This window comes from Watersipora subatra, chromosome 1 (assembly GCF_963576615.1).
Source record: "Watersipora subatra chromosome 1, tzWatSuba1.1, whole genome shotgun sequence".
In the NCBI taxonomy this organism is placed as follows: Eukaryota; Metazoa; Bryozoa; class Gymnolaemata; order Cheilostomatida; family Watersiporidae; genus Watersipora; species Watersipora subatra.
Genome location: NC_088708.1, coordinates 5,309,788 through 5,327,855, shown reverse-complemented (window position 1 = coordinate 5,327,855; position 18,068 = coordinate 5,309,788). Strand labels below are relative to the sequence as shown.

The 18,068-nt window shown below is 35.9% G+C and overlaps 1 protein-coding gene across 1 annotated transcript; it reads left to right on the top strand.

Moving 5' to 3' along the window:
• The first annotated feature begins 107 nt into the window (after window positions 1-107).
• LOC137385715 (uncharacterized) lies at window positions 108-18,066 on the top strand. Its single transcript, XM_068072249.1, has 8 exons — window positions 108-388; window positions 3,055-3,201; window positions 4,540-4,747; window positions 6,703-6,937; window positions 10,221-10,295; window positions 10,933-11,079; window positions 15,890-15,957; window positions 17,930-18,066. The coding sequence occupies exons 1-8, from the start codon at window positions 206-208 to the stop codon at window positions 17,962-17,964; spliced, it is 1,098 nt and encodes a 365-aa protein (XP_067928350.1). The 5' UTR covers window positions 108-205; the 3' UTR covers window positions 17,965-18,066.
• The last annotated feature ends 2 nt before the right edge of the window (window positions 18,067-18,068 follow it).

The following is an 18,068-nucleotide window of genomic DNA, read 5'->3' as shown; positions in this document are numbered from 1 at the left end:
AAATATAATAGAAGGTCCTACACTGTTGTGAAAAAATTAGCAAAGTGCCCGCGAGGTCACCTTATGTTATTTGAAACTAGGTTATACTTCTCTCGTGTGGACCAAAAGTCCCAACACTGAGAGGTTGGCAATAAACAATACCGCGCAAAAGTTCATCCTAACTTCTTCATAAATATAAACGGAACTTGATAAATACATACGTATTATGGTTATGACCGACGAAGTCACTGATGAGCCATTTCAATTTGATGTCGCTGACTTAGCATGCGTCACTACTGCTGTCAAGCTTCATCCTCAAAGTGCCAATTCGAAATGTACTGGAAGAGGCAGGAAGCCTGCTCCAGTTCCATCTATAATGCAGTTAAATTTTCCAGATGTTGTTGTAAAGGTGGGCAATTGTTCAAATTTTTAGTACTGTAGTTACTCCAGGTGATTGGAACTTTTATTGGTATGCCATGCAATTCACACCAAGTGACAAACTGCATAGTTATCTAGTACGCTCTGAATAAGTTTGTATATACATGTATATATATATTAACAAACCTATATGAATATAGGTTTGTGTGAGACTCGTACGTGTTTACTTGCAAGTCATGTAAATTTATGTTAGACACTCTGTTCACTCTTTGAATATTAGTCATTGCTTTGTTCTATGGTTTAAGCTCTTTATATAAGCATATATATGTATAATTTTGATCACCTGCTGAATCTGTGTTGATAGACAGGGTTTGACAAGCGTTGCTACCAATGGTTGCAGTCAACCCAAACTGTTTTACGTTGCCTGGTTGTAAGCATAGGACACATTGGCTTTTGTGAAAGCTATTAACTTCTATAATATTTAATTTGCTATAGTGATTGCTAGGTGGGACAACGCAAATGAAATAGTAGTGGCACATTACAGCTTACAGGATGGCATACACTATCATTCAGTACAGTGTCCAAATAATAGTTGCGTCCTTTCAGAAAAATGAATCCCACACCAGATAGCTACAGAGGGCCTATAGCTTAGTAGCTCACATATGTTTTTCTGGGCGATCAACCCATGCCATGACAGTTTTACTACGATATCAACTGGAAAAACCGCATAAATAACAGTACTAGGCAATATAGCGCATGCGTGTTTTGACATGGTACTTAGCCATAATACAAGAAAATTGATCATCAGTTCTACACACATGTTTTTGGCAGCAAAAGACACTACATGTACTAGTAATTTTCAACACTATTGCATCTAACGTAGTTTGCATCGACTAGTCAGTTTTTAGGTTTATACCATATCCTCAAAACTATTTCGCCAAGTGATGTGTGTTTAATTCGATGTAACATCAAATACAACACTTTCTGATAATATGAAAGTATTTACTTGCATAACAACAAAACAATAAATAACCTTTTCAGCAGCCAATAAAACTTGGCTATTTGATTTCGTACTTCTTGATATGCCATGGTATACACATCGTACTTCATGATGTGCATCTCTATGGTGAAGTTGAAAACATCACCACAGATATGCACATCCGATGATAGTGCTGCTGATAACATGCAGAATATTGCAATAATGTTTACATATTTTTGTCAAAAAGTTGAGCTTTCTCTAAAGCTCTTCTAATGAAGAAAAGCTGCAAGAGCAAGCCTATAAAATATTTAAAGGAGTATTATTACTTATAAGCGCACAATATTGTATTTTGTATCCAATTGGATATAAATGATGCACATTTTTAAAAAACGCTTATTTATATGTCTGGTATATCAAGGGCAGTGATATTGTAGCCCAGCTATATCTTGATAAAGGTGCTTTTTACATGAAAATGTTTATGCAGCGAATGGGATTTTAAAACTATAACTTTCTAGTGTAGCTTAATATATTTTTTGCATTATCTTTTATTAAAGAGATTTATTGCATCATGACATGAAACATTCCATTTTGATTGTTTCCTTTCCTGTTTTTGCATAGGTATATAGTTATGTGACCAATTGCGAAATGTTGCTGTAAACCAGATGTAATGCAACCATAAATTGTCAAATTTTTGCTTCTCATTGAAATAGTTCAACACGCCATTCATTTTTACATGCCAAGCTTTTATCATGATGGTGTAGATAATATAGTTTCATGAAGTGATTTTTAATAAATCAGTTAATTTTTGCAATCAGTAATAAATTTCATTTTCAAGCTGGCATCTCATTCGTAGGTCAAGAAAACAACAGGCAGCTCTTGAGTATTTCACAAGAAAGTTTGTCAGAAGAAGACATTAACTTTGATACAATGAATTCACATGCAAACTTTGTAAGACCATAACATAGACTAGCCGCAATCGGCCAAGGCTTAGCGCTCACACTGCTTTGTGTACATCAAATTCAAACTAAACCTTTTCTTCCACATCTCTTCCCTCTTCTTTCTTATGTCTTTATCTCCAATCCCTCCTCTCATTCTCTGTTTCTCATTTTCTCTCTCTCATCCCTTTTTATCGTCGCTCCTACCGCTTCTTCCTTTCTGTTTTCTTCTTGCTCCTTCTCCTCTCCTCAAACCTCTCACTACTCTTCATTGTCTTCATCTTTCATCTCTCCATCACTAACTTTCAAAAGCCGTAATATATCAGCAACTTCGTAATTGGTTTGCCTTACTGGTCTTCAAATAACTCTACAGTATGTAAAGTTGTGCCAGTTCAATAAATGTGTTTTAAAAGAGAATTTTTAAAAAGCAGGCATACTTGTATAAATTCCTTTCATTACTTTATATGTTTTAAGAGATGGACACCAGTTTTCAAAATGGCCGCAAAAATTTAAGTTAGTTTCAACTCTGAGCAAGACACACTCATATACTGTATACACTTGGCCAGCAATCGCATCTCATTGTACCCTTCAATCTGAATGACCTCCATTTTTTTTGTTAATCGTCGTAGAAGTTAGCTAAAAGACATGTTATTCAGAGTTATCTGCACAGGTATATGTATTTTACTGCATCAGGTGCAAACCCTTCTATATGCAAGCGGAATTTATGTTTTCTCTGTTTATAAGAGCTCAGTTTCCAATTAGCTGTATTATTTGTAAACTCAGAGTCTGAAAAGTGAAACGCGAGGGAGAGGCCGAGGCCGGCCAACTCTACCTGAGCTAGACGCGTTCCAGATAAGGCCTGGTATTGATACTCAAACATTTGGAATCAACTATGAAAAGACTTCTCTAACATCTGCACCAAACGTTGAGGTAATTGATGTAATCGAAATCATTTTGATCGAGATGTTGCCCCTTCACTTTTCATACTGTAAGCATATCAGTTTCATCTGCTTACAATGACCACTGTGTTACAAGGGTGACAAGATATACATAGAAAGATGTAAGGAGCTATAAAAACCATTTTTTTTAAATTGCTGAAATTCATAATTGAGTGGTTATAGAGACATTAAAACTCGAATGTAACGCATAACTTTGTTGGTTCTTAAATGGTTCCAGGTCGTTATTTTGCCGCAACGAACCAGTTTTATGTAAGTTTTAGCAGAATCTGCAAATCTTAAAATAGCCGATTTTTGGCAGAGTTCTAAGAAATGAGGGTACATATAATAATATTTGTAGGATGCCTCCAATGGCCTCTCATATTCTGAACTCACTCACTTGCATTCGCTACCCAAAGTATTCTAGTGGGGCTCTACGCTGTAAGCTGTCTAGTACTCTAATGTCAGAGTATTCTAGAAGCACTCTACACTGTAAGCTGTTTAGTACTCCAATGTCAGAGTATTCTAGAAGCACTCTACACTGTAAGCTATCTAGTACTCTAATGTCAGAGTATTCTAGAAGCACTCTACACTGTAAGCTGTTTAGTATTCTGATTTCAGAGTATTCTAGGAGCACTATACACTGTAAGCTGTCTAGTACTCTAATGTCAGCATATTGTAGTAGCACTATAAACTGTAAGCTGTCTAGTACTCTAATGTCAACGTATTGCAGTAGCACTCTACACTGTAAGCTGTCTAGTACTCTAATATCAGAGTATTGTAGTAGCACTCTAAATTGTAAGCTGTCTAGTATTCTAATGTCAGAGTATTCTAATAGCGTTCTACACTGTAAGCTATCTAGTACTCTAATGTCAGAGTATTCTAGAAGCACTCTACACTGTAAGCTGTTTAGTATTCTGATTTCAGAGTATTCTAGGAGCACTATACACTGTAAGCTGTCTAGTACTCCAATGTCAGAGTATTCTAGGAGCACTATACACTGTAAGCTGTCTAGTACTCTAATGTCAGCATATTGTAGTAGCACTATAAACTGTAAGCTGTCTAGTACTCTAATGTCAACGTATTGCAGTAGCACTCTACACTGTAAGCTGTCTGGTACTCTAATATCAGAGTATTGTAGTAGCACTCTAAATTGTAAGCTGTCTAGTATTCTAATGTCAGAGTATTCTAATAGCGTTCTACACTGTAAGCTGTCTAGTACTCTAATGTCAGAGTATTCTAGTAGTGCTCTACATTGTAAGCTGTCTACTGGCAAAATGTTCTATTGGAATGAATCGATGTTTTGCGTGAGACATATTTCAACATGTTCTAGAAATGTTTGGAAAACTCGTTAGTTCGAAGAATTGTTTCACAAAAGAGTGTGCTTTCAACTGCCAAAGAACGATTCAAATCCTATGACGTTCTTAAGCGTAACCCAGCTAAAAACAACGCTGAGCATGTGGATATTAACAGTGTTGAGCAGTTTCCAGAGTTATCTTCTACCAACCCTCAAATCTCTTCCACAAATGTAAAGATTTCAGGTAAATGGAGCAGCTTCTTGTTAGTTTAATCAAGTTTCAAGTGCTGTGATCTGGCTGGTTGATATGTTTTATATCTAAAAGATGTGTGGTGTGTAGTATGGGTGTGTGTGTGTGCGTGCGCGCGTGTGTGTGTGTTATGAGTGTGTATGGTATAAGTATGTGTGGTATATGTTTAGTATGTTTAGTATAGTAATGTTTAGTTTTAGTTTGTTTAGTGTGTATGGTATGGGTGTGTGTGGTCTGGGTGTGTGTAGTATGGCTATGTGTGGTATAGGTGTGTGGTTTGGGTGTGTGCGGTATAGGTGTGTGCAGTATGGTGGTGTGTCGTGTGGGTGTGTCATGTGGGTGTGTGTTTTGTATGTGTGTTGTATGGGTGTGGGTGGTATGGTGTGAGTGGTATAGGGGTGTGTCGTGTAGGTGTGTCATGTGGGTGTGTCATGTGGGTGTGTCATGTGGGTGTGTCATGTGGGTGTGTGTGTTGTATGGGTGTGGGTGGTATGGTGTGAGTATGTGTGGCTTGGGTGTGTTTGGTTTGGGTGTATATGGTATGGGTGTGTGTGGTATGGGTGCGTGTGATATGGGTATGTGTGGTATGGGTGCGTGCGGTATCGGTTTGTATGGTATGAGTTTGTGTGGACACAGTACTATGGGTGTATGTAATATGGGTGTGTGTGGTGTGGGTGTGTGAGGTGTGTGTGTGTGGTATGGGTGTGTGTGGTGTGGGTGTGTGAGGTGTGTGTGTGTGTGTGGTATGGGTATGTGTAGCATGGGTGTGTGTGGTATGGGTATGTGTGGACACAGTAGTATGGGTGTATGTAGTATAAGTGTGTGTTTGTGGGTGGTGTGGGTTAGCCTGTCTTGACAAACTGTTGTTTTTGTGGAGTTGTCCCCCGTCGAGCGGAGCGATCAAAACAACAGCTTGTCACAATACGCAATGCACCTGATGCATCGTCTGCACTGAAAGGGAGTTGTTCTCTTCCGCCTATGCGACTTGGCTGCGATGTTGTCGGTCGCTCCATTGGTAATCATAATGGATTTTGCCCAAAGATTTATGTAGAAAAAAAAGAAGACAAAAATGTTTAACCAGAAACCCGTCTCTGCGGTAAACTTTAGTAGAACATTAGAATAAGATGAATTAAAAATAAAATCAATAAGAACAAATAAAACTGATTGATACAAAAATACAAATAAAACTGACTGAGCGCACAAATAACAACATGTTTTGTTGCTGTTGTTGCCTAAGTTCTCAAGTTCTACTAAAGTTTACCGCAGAGACCGGTTTCTGGTTAAACATTTTTGTCTTCTTTTTTTTCTACATAAGTTTTTGGGCTAAATCCGTTATGATTATCAATGGAGCCACAAAAATAACATCGCAGCCAAGCCGCATAGATGGAAGAGAACAACTCCCTTTGAGTGCAGCTGATGCATCAGGTGCAATGCGTATTGTGACAAGCTGTTGTTTTGCTCGCTCCGCTCACCGGGAAAAAAACACTTCGGAAAAGTCACTCCGCAAAAACAAGTTTGTCAAAACAGGCTAGTCTCAGAGCTTCTACACCGAGCCTTTTTCCAACCCAACTAGCTGAGGTCAAGTTAAATGGGTTGAAGAAAACTTTAGAGCAAACCTTGTTACATTTGTCAGAAGAATGAACTTTGGTTTTGGGAAGGCACAAAATACAGAAGTTTTTCAAATTTTCAAATACAGAAGATTTCAAATCTATTACTTTGTAGTAAATTTGAAATCACAGACCATAGTAATCTTGTTTTAATACTGATAGATACTGAAATCGCAGACCATAGTAATCTTGTTTTAATACTGATAGATACTGAAATCGCAGACCATAGTAATCTTGTTTTAATACTGATAGATACTGAAATCGCAGACCATAGTAATCTTGTTTTAATACTGATAGATACTGAAATCGCAGACCATAGTAATCTTGTTTTAATACTGATAGATACTGAAACCGCTCAATCAGAAGTAAAATCAAGTGAGCAAACACCTTTCACATTGCTCGAGGAATCGACGCCTACCGCTGATGCTGCCAACGACAAGTCATCGAGTGATCACGCAGTTGCTCAGGAACTGGACCAATTGTTTAGCCACAGCATAGCGGAGGAGACAGATTTTTTTTCTGGTGTTCTCCCATCCTTACCTTGGATGCCCTGCAGCACTCCCAATCATGTGAAAAGGTGTGGAGATGCATTTAACTGGTTATACATGTTAAATTGTTTCTCTATTGTATTACTCCTCTATTATATTACACATCCTCTATGATATTACTCATCCTTTATTATATTACTCATCCTCTATTGTATTACTCATCCTCTATTATATTACTCATCCTCTATTATATTACTCACCATCTATTATATTACTCATCATATATTATATTACTCATCATCTATTATATTACTCATCCTCTATTGTATTACTCATCCTCTATTATATTACTCATCATCTATTATATTACTCATCCTCTATTATATTACTCATCCTCTATTATATTACTCATTCTCTATTATATTACTCATCCTATATTGTATTACTCATCCTCTATTGTATTATTCATCCTCCATTGTATTACTCATCCTCTATTATATTACTCATCATCTATTATATTATTCATCTTCTAGTGTATTACTCATCCTCTATTGTATTACTCATCCTCTATTATATTACTCATCCTCTATTATATTACTCATCCTCTATTGTATTACTCATCCTCTTGTATTACTCATCATCTATTATATTACTCATCCTCTATTGTATTACTCATCCTCTATTGTATTATTCATCATCTATTATATTACTCAACCTCTATTGTATTACTCATCATCTATTATATTACTCATCCTCTATTGTATTACTCATCCTTTATTGTATTACTCATCCTCTATTGTATTACTCATCCTCTATTATATTACTCATCTATTGTATTACTCATCCTCTATTGTATTACTCATCATCTATTATATTATTCATCATCTATTATATTACTCATCCTCTATTGTATTACTTATCATCTATTATATTACTCATCCTCTATTATATTACTCATCCTCTATTATATTACTCACCATCTATTATATTACTCATCATATATTATATTACTCATCATCTATTATATTACTCATCCTCTATTGTATTACTCATCCTCTATTATATTACTCATCATCTATTATATTACTCATCCTCTATTATATTACTCATCATCTATTATATTACTCATCTTCTATTGTATTACTCATCCTCTATTGTATTACTCATCCTCTATTATATTACTCATCCTCTATTGTATTACTCATCCTCTATTATATTACTCATCATCTATTATATTACTCATCCTCTATTATATTACTCATCCTCTATTATATTACTCATCATCTATTATATTACTCATCATCTATTATATTACTCATCCTTTATTATATTACTCATCCTCTATTGTATTACTCATCCTCTAATATATCACTCATCCTCTAATATATCACTCATCTTTTTTATACTTATGGTAGCAATTTAGATACCTTTGCTAGTTTTTGGCTTCTGTTCCCAGATTACAAGAGCACTTTAATGTTTTTCCACCTGTCTAAGCATAGACCTATTAACTATACATAATTAATAGTATAGTTAATAGGTCTATGTGTCTAAGTTGTGAATTACCCAAAACTTGTGATTTCATCCACAGACTGTGTTATCACCTTCAGTTTTTATCTCAGTATATACAATGTATGATGACATGTACTTCTCCAAGTTATCATATTACCTTCCATTTACAATGTCAGTTTTTCACTTTTTATTTTAATTTATTCTGTTTATTAAACACAAATAATGATATAATCCGAAAGAACTTTTGTAGTGTTTTAGTTGGATAAACGTTGATAGCCTCTTGCTTCAATTGACCGCATTAACTTTATTTGCTGGTGAAACTATAACCTATTCACGTTGTGTCGGAGCTCTGTTAGCCGTACTATAGCCGTACTATAGCCGGTCATACTAGCTGGTTTCATAACTTGACATACACTAAGCTTTAACCTCAATTTATCTTACTATGACTGTAAGGCTATACAGTCATACTTCGACTTACGAGCTTAATGCGTTCCGACACTGAGCTCGTATGTTAATTTACTCGCATGTTGGTGCAATTTATTTATACATGTATATAACAATTAAATATATATTGACTAGTTTCCATACTCCAAAAAAATGCAAATAAAACACGCAAAACAAGATATTGTAACAGAAAGAACATGTTGGTTATTGTCCTAACTTACCACAAGCTTTTAAAAAGCAACAAATAAAAGATAATGCAAGGAAATGTGATTAATTAAAATGTAAAATTAAATACATACAATAGCAGCTAACGCTAGCATTTGCCAGAGAGGGAGATATCCTAGAGAGTTATATAGAGAGTTATCCTTCACTACAACAGTTAACTTTGATAAATTTGGATTTTATCAGTTTTAAAAGACAAACTTAGAAGCAAACCTAAAAGCAAACTGTCATTTTTAACTTAACGTAATTAAAATTTCTTCGGCGTTCATTGTTAGAAGTTTCTCGCTGGTTAGCTAATTTTCGTTTGTTTCGCTTTCACGACTAGTCGGCCGTTTTAAGATAAACCTAACTGAGGACGTTTGCCTTTGTCGCCCTTTCAACGTGTTGCGATTAGGACGATCACAGGTGTCGTCACAAACGGTTAATGTACGACCACTAGCCAACTTGTCCGAATGTTTATAGTTTTGATAGTTAGCACCGGCCTTTTCACATAGCATCGTTCAGTTACGCTGTCACCGGCCAATTGTTTATCTTTTATCCAATGCCTGAGCAGTCTCTCCATCAGCGGTCGTGGAGATCGCTGCGCCGTTTAGAAACTATGGTTAGTCCTTTTGCGAACTAAATAAATGCCCTGAATATAATCCTTCTGTTTCATAATTGTGGATGTATTTCTGTCATATTGCTGAGCTAGCTCAATCACACATACACATTTCGCATATTTTTCAATAATTTTCCGTTTCATATCAATTGTTATCTTTTGCTTTTTCTTTCTATTATCTTTCATTTTACTGGCAAACTTTTGGTCTACGCACTGTACTTTTAATTCACATAATTCTGCACTGAAAATCGCGCACAAAAACACGGTACAAAAGTATAACCTGAGCAGTTGAAAAATACAGAGTGATGCTGTTCTCATAAAACACCTCCGGCATACTTGGCAACTGACTCACGTGCTCATATCTCAAACATGGCTCGTATGTTAGTGCTAAAACTTGCTTAAAAGCTGGCTCGTATCTCAAGTTTCTCGTACGTTGGAGCACTCGTAAGTTGAAGTATTACTGTAGTAGAATTTTCTAGTAGAGTTGTCCTTTCCTGTTTATGTATATGTATTGCACTATTGAGCAGACAACCAACATTCGGAGAACCTTGTAGATAGTATTAAGATATCGTTTCAAAAACTATCTCTGCATTTTGCAGCGAGCTAAGCTTTTCAGCAGATGTTTCCAAAGAAGCCGACAATAGTCAGGATAAAATCCAAAATCAAGAAAACAGGTGACATTACGTCATTATCTTCTACAAATAGTTCTCCTGTTGGCTTTAAGCTATTTTTGCCAAAGAATTCAAGGTTTCTGTTTACAAGTTGAGCTGACGTCAAATTTAGACTGAAAATAGTGCAAATATGTCGAGTTTGACCACATTGTAGCTGAAAATGTTACGATGTAGCTGAAAGTGCTTTCTCTTTTACATATATCTAAATCCACACGCATATTTCTTTATGAATACATAAAATCACATCTATAAAAGCTTTGTTGACAGTCTCACTTATTAATTGTTGCAAATGAAAGTTTAAAAAAATAGAATTTCTTAAATTTAACATTAAATTCTGCAAAATTTTTACGAGTAGATTCATGATGCGCTATAGAACAGATGTTAAAGAGTCCCCTACCGTATATCCTTTCAAACTTGCTGACTTCAGTAATTTGTAACCATTTAATTATTTAGCATTAAGTAACATAACTATGTATCAAACAGCAATTTTGGTTTGTTCTGTTTGTTCACTTCCATGTTTAGACATCCATCTGTGTGGAGCCATAATATTGCAGACATACATGTATTATTAGTCTTGTGTCTCCTGCCAAACTTATTTGCCTCAGTTTTGGAAGTAAACTGTGAATGTTGCTATTTGCAGCGCACATTTTGTACGATTTGAAAATTTGCCTGCACATTTAACGCAGCAAGAGTTAAAGGATGTTATAAGTCCATACGGACAGATATTGCACATGGATTTTGAGCTGCAGATCAGTGGGGGAAGAGAAAAACTGTCAGCCAATGTCAAGTATGTTATATTACATTGTATATATATTATATTGTATTGTATATATACGAGTATTCTTTTCCTAATAAGAATCAATTTTATGATTTTTATACCTTATAAGACTCTTTCATCTACTGATTGCTTCAATTTTGACCCTATCAATTATTAAGCATTAGCCAGAAGACCAAACCACGTCATTTACTTTTCACAAACAACTATGAAGAGAGCAAGGGGTATAATAATAATATTTTTTAAGGGGCATAAAAATAAAAGTTTCTGGAGGTTTACATAAAATGCTATAATCGCTTCAATCAAACTAGTAAGTTCGTTTTTCTAGAAAATTCTACTTTCACTTTGAAAATAATCGGTGTTGAGACACATTTGCCACTATTAACAACATAAATGACCAGCAAAATATACATTTTACACAACAGCATGTACCAACAGCATGTAGCACCACTAGCAATTGAGAACAGCGTGTAAGAACAGTGCGTGGCCACAGTATGTAACAACAGTGTATAACCACATCATGCAACGACAGCTTGTAACGACAGCGTGTAATGACAGCGTACAAAAACAGCATATGATGACAGTGTGTGACACGTATTCATTAACTATTCATTAAGTTAGTTATTTAAAAGTTGCTCAGCAAGATCAACATGAGAACTAAGCTAACTCCGGAGAGAATCATTGATTGTATGTAAAACGGCATTTCAGTGCAAAGCCACTCTGTACAAGTTACTCACAAGGTCTTTGGCATTCACCAGAAGTCATGTCATGCTTCAATGTGCCATCGGGCTGCACCATTAAGTGTGCAATGAACGACTAGAAAAGACATTTTAAGTACGTCCCACTACCATAGCTTCATCTTGCAGTACAAAAGTGAGGTGCAGAACTGCTTGTATGGTCAAAATTTTGTCGCATTCAAAATCAGTTCCATAAAATTTGTGCTATTTTGACTCGGTATTTATACAGTCTACCATCACCTCCTGTCCTTCAATATTTGTATGATTGCATTGCAAGTATAATTAGCTATCTACTGCTAGAGGCCAGTTAACCAATATCAGTTGGTAAGTGATTTCATTTTGGGATGGCGGTAAGTTCTACATCACCCGCTATTGTAGAGTGAGCTGCCAAATAATTATACATCACTTTCACTACTTATTCTCAGTTTGTTGTTGCATCATATCAAGAGAAGAGCATCTATATTTGAAAGAGTTATTTCAAACTCTGGCTCATTATGTTCAGCAAACGGTAGTTTAGTAAAGATAAATTGGTTTACTACAGATTATGTGGTGAAAATTGTACTCTCCAGTATCATTTCTGCCACGAATCAGATGAACCAATTAGATGAACCATACAATATTTGTCATGACTCTTCTGCATTTGCTCGTTATTCATGTATTGTTTAGAGATTTGGTATTGTCTGACCCTTTAGCCTTTTCGTCAAACCGAGTTGCAGTAATTGTTTGTTGAATGGTTTACAAGCTCCTTTTTCGGCTCTGGTCATAGACTTATCTGCATGATGTAGCGTATTTGATATTTGAACTATTTGAACGATATTTGAACAGAACTGGTTTCACGATTGCTCAATTGTATGTAGGACCTGTTGCTGAAAGGTTGACTTGCAACAAAATTTACATTGCAGTTATTTAGTATCAAAAGATTCACCATGTCTTACTTTGCTGTGTTGTAGGTGCAAAATATGTGGAAATGGAATACAAGCTCTTAAAAGCTCAAACACGAACAGTTAATTGCCACCATCACGAATCCGCCTTAGATTGAAATCAGTTTATTTCTCTGACGTAGTCTTTACATTTGGTTATTGTTTAGTCACTTGATGTTCTCACGTAAATTGAAAGGCTAATAAAAGGCTCAATATAAAACTTCTCGTAGCACTAGTTTATGACAAACAATTTAGGTTTTACCGAGGAGCCCTTTCCAAATATAGATGCTCGCTACGTTACAGTTTCGTTTCTGTTTGTCTAATCGTCTAGTCGTAATCTGATCATGTGACCCATACTTCTTGCCAAACAGCCGCGAACAATTTCTGCGACATTTTTCGACCATCTATGGTGACCGACAGGCTCGTCATGTTTATCAGAGAATGATATACACTCCTTAGAGCTAAGGTTAAAAAATTAAACGAATTTTTACAGTGGGTTTTGAGATATCAGTGCTCAAAGTGACAGCATTACAATGATGATGAAATAGATCCGTAAGAACAATAGACATGGTTTTATTGAATGCGTAAAGTATATTTGTGAAAACATTTCGACGAATGAGGTTGCATGAAAGTGTAAACAGAAGCCATCTTGTTCAGTTTATGTCCTATTTGAGCCATTTTGGAAAGAGATTCTAATCTACGGCGGTTTTGTGATGGTGGCGATTAACTGTTCGTTTTTTAGCTTTTAAGAGTTTGTAATCACATTTCCACATATTTTGCACCTACAACACAGTAGAGTAAGACATAGTGAATGTTTTGATACCAAATAACTGTAATGTGAATTTTGTTGCTAGTCAACCTTTAATGCTTGCGTATCTGACATACTGGAAAGCTAAGTCCTGTTATGTTGTTTCCATAAAGCACAGCCTGTGACGTCATATTGCAAGTTTGAGTCACTTTTCAGATAAGCTGGCTGTAAATGTCCTTCCTCTAAAGCAGGGGTTCCCAACCTGGGGTACAAGTACTCCTAGGGGCACATTTTGGAAATCTAGGGGGTACAATACAAGTTATAAGCTTAATAAGTTTTTTGTTTGGTTGGCTCTAATTATCAATAACTTTGCTGAAACCACTGCTATAGAGCTTAATTATTAGTATCATTTTAAAGCCAATTAGTTTTGCCATTCAGACAAACTTAGGCAAGCATCAGCCCTAAACACAAGGTTGTTTCGTCAATTATGTCAAGATTGCGATGCAGATCATGAAAACCTCCTTTACTACACAGAAGTGAGATGGCTTTCTAAAAGCAATGTCCTGAATCGATTTGTGGGGCTGATTGATGAGATTGCAGCTTTCTTTGCTAGACAGACTTCTGAGAAAGCTTCAAGATTCAGTGACTCAAGGATTCAAGGACTTCAGAATGGTAATGGAAAGCTGCCTATATGAGAGATATCTTCTTAAGATTAAACACTGTCAACACATCCCTTCAAGGGAACTCCACCACTATAATTGATTTTACAGACGAGCTTAGAGCATTTATCATGAAACTAGAGATGTGGAGAAAGTCAATGCTGGATCATTTGATGTTTGATAGCTTGTCAGAAGTATTGCCTTCACATGATTCAATTTCATTCATGAAAGATCTGGTTGCAGACCACCTCTCTCAGCTGGCTTGCTAGTTTCAACAATATTTTCCTGACTTAAATGACACAGATTTTAAGTAGCTAGAAACCCATTTAAGTTAAATGTAGCTGATATTGATAGTGACATGCAAGAAGAGTTGATTGATTTTCTCAATGACTGTGGTGCACATGATACAGTCATTAACAAAAGTTTGAGACCCCACTTGTTTTACCTGGGTTATACAATGTAAGGGCTACCTATCTTCCCTATGCTGCTGAAAAGTGATGCTATGGTTTGCACTAATGGAACTTTGAATTATACAACGTTGTGTCATGCTTTGTGGCCCAGGGGCCACAGTGGAGGCCACAAGGGGTGGGGGCCAGTGGAGGCCACAAGGAGCCACAGAGCTCGATTGGTCCAGCAACAGCCCGGATCTCAACCCGATTGAAAATCTCTGGACAGTGCTAAAGAGCAAGGTAGCAGAAAAACAGCCATCAAGTATTGCAGAACTTGTACAGGTTATAAAGAGTGTTTGGCGCACTGAGATCACCCGCAGAATACTACAGAAAGCTGATAGAAAGTATGCCGAAGCGACTTGAGGCGATAATTGCCAATAATGGTGGACACACCAAATACTGACAGTAAAGACTGAAAAGTATTGTGCTACGCTTTTAATGAACTTTAAAACTGCATTAGTAGAAGTGTTTCAGTATGTAACTATATTTTTTAATCACAAGTTTAAATAAAACCACATATACTGCTATAAAACCAATAATATGCATTGATTTACTGAGTGGTCTCAAACTTTTGTTAATAACTGTTGATCTGAAGATTGCGTTCTTAGCAAGTTCTGGTGCTCATTGATAACATCCTACTCAAAGCTTTCAGAGGTATCTTTAAAAATGTTGCTCATATTTCCTAGTAGTTACAAGTGTGAGCAAGAGTTTTCTTCACTTTTGTACATGAAAAGCAAATATCGCTCACGACTAAATGTTGATGACGACCTCAGAGTTTCATTATCTGTTATTGAACTGAACATCAAACAGATCACTGATGCAAAGCAGACACAGTCTTTCCATTAGACTGGCCTAAATAAAGTGGAAATGTAACAGAACACTGCGATGTATAAAAGTTGTGCTGCGTAGTTATCATTATTTTAATAAATAGCAATTTCATAACATACCACATTTCTTTACCTGTTTAAGTGACACATTTCAATAATGCACACATGTCATATTAATGAAGTTAGACCAATAATACCCTTGATTGAACTGTGTTTTCCAAAGGGGTACATTTTTTGCAATATGACTCCCAAGGGGTACCTAGGCCAAAAAAGGTTGGGAACCCCTGCTCTAAAGCATTGAAGATCAGCTCAGAATTTGTGTGATTGAGATTATACATTATAATTATACAAATGTACAAATTATATGAATTATGTGCTAGACAACCATTGGAGACTTATTCACATGGCCGCTGGGCACCAGTAGGTGACCTTTTACACACTTATTCCCTCATTAGTTGTATAACACACTAGTTCTGTCGTAGATTAATGGACGACAGCACAGCACAGTTTTTGGCCTCTTGTCTTAATGGTTCTGAAAGCATCTTTGAGGGTAAGTGACTACAGCATTGGCGTGGAGTTGGGGTGCTAGTTATAATACGTATATTTTCAATGTTCCATGTAGTACAGTCGAAGATACGGAAAAGGTTGTTTTGTATATCAAAACTGTCATATTCTGGAGCAAATATTTTTATAAGAATACGTGGTAGTTTACTTAATTCGTTCCACAGCTCACACCTAAATGTCTAATGTATCATTATGACAAATTCTTTGCATAAACTATGGAGAAAATTAAATTTTATTTTTTGGTTACATGTAAGAACATAAACCAAAAAGTTATAACGAGTAAAAAAATACTGAACTTATGTGTAGCTTTGGTGATATAGGGAAGGGGTGGTGCCTAGCTAGAGTGGTGGTATAGGGAAGGGGTGCCTAGCTAAAGTGGTAATTTAGGAAAGGGGTGGTGCCTAGCTAAAGTGGTGGTTTAGGGAAGGGGTGGTGCCTAGCTAGAGCAGTGATATAGGGAAGGAGTGGTGCCTAGCTAAAGTGGTGATTTAGGTAAGGGGTGGTGCCTAGCTAAAGTGGTGATATCGGGAAGGGGGGGGGGGTTGGTGCATAGCTAAAGTGGCGATATAGGGAAGGGGTTGTTCATAGCTAGTGGTGATAGAAAGATAAAACTAGTCTATCTTAGTCTACAGAGACATTACCTTAGCATAACTTATTTATATGTTTTTCATATTTGATATTTTTTACTTTTTAACTTGAATTTTTCTAATTTCTCATATTTTAAGTTTTTTTTCTTTGTATTGGATTAACTTTCCTCAGGATAACTACTGAACAACTTCACAGTTTTGTTAAAGAATTAATCTAAAGATGTTTGCTCATGTTTTAGCTTTAATCCAAAGGAAAGCATTGCTTCTTATTTTTGTCACCACTACTGACGATGATCCACGATTTTTTGAACCAAAAAGGATGGATTGTATGGAGTACTGTTTAATATTATTTGAGCAATGTAAAACTGAACTATGTGAAGAAGTACTGCATGCATATGTACTGATTTACAAAACTACAATAATTCAAGAAATACTAGATATCGCACATGGGAAATTACAAGCTTGTACGTGGAAGTGATTGTAAGTCGAGGGGCCGCTGTGCTACCAGAGCCTAAAGTTCTCTAGAGTTTGTCATAAGCATTATTATTAGTGTTATTATTATGGCAGCTGCTTATTTTTAGTATGAAAAATTCTGTTTTATTCTTAGAAGTAACAGCAAATTCTGAGAATGCATCACATCTGTGTTGTTAATAGACCTGTTTTTTGGTCAAGCTATAAATCACTGTTCTTATAGATTTGCAAGTTTAAACTTGTTTTCATTGCTTGCTTTGATTTTGCAACTTAACTGATCACTGTCAAGAGCAGTTTGTTTTGTAAAAATAAAACACTGGAGTTTCTGTTAGTTTCATCTCACTATGAGCTTGTACTGTTATTAACAAATGATTGTTATCAGTTTCTTACAATTTCTAGTTAAGTTAGCTAATGTAATAATTCTATGGATATTAGTTGTAAAACTTTGTGGTCATATGTTGCTAATGGTTAACAATTAGCTAGCTTTACTAGGTATAGCTTCAAAATTAAGAATCATGTTCCATTTAAAATATCTGCTTTATGTGATAATTCAATTCCTCCCTGCCATCATGCTTAAAAATGGCATTCACATATATTTTTGAATATGGTCTATATTCAAATTTCATAAAGATAACACTAATGATCAGTAAAAGTATATACAAAGTATTATTAGGTGCTACAGATTAACAAGACGTTCCACTGCTTTCAAAATCTATTGCTAAGGAAAAGCCCACAATTCATTTAAATACCTACCTAGAAAACGAGTCAATTAACATGGGTGGAATATTGAGTTTTTACACCATTGGCCTTTCAATTCTCACTTTTTATTTGGCCAATGTGTTCACACATAATTATGATACCAGGTAGCTATTTCATGGCTGTTCTGTTGTCTGTTTAAAGGCATTCATGGTCCAGTCAAGTGTTATATCGAGTGACAGCTACATGGATTGGGAGAAGGAATCATCACGCTGGTCTTCTCGACTTTTATATTATTCTTGCCCTATTTGTGCATGTTGTGGAAGGTGCTCAATACTCACAT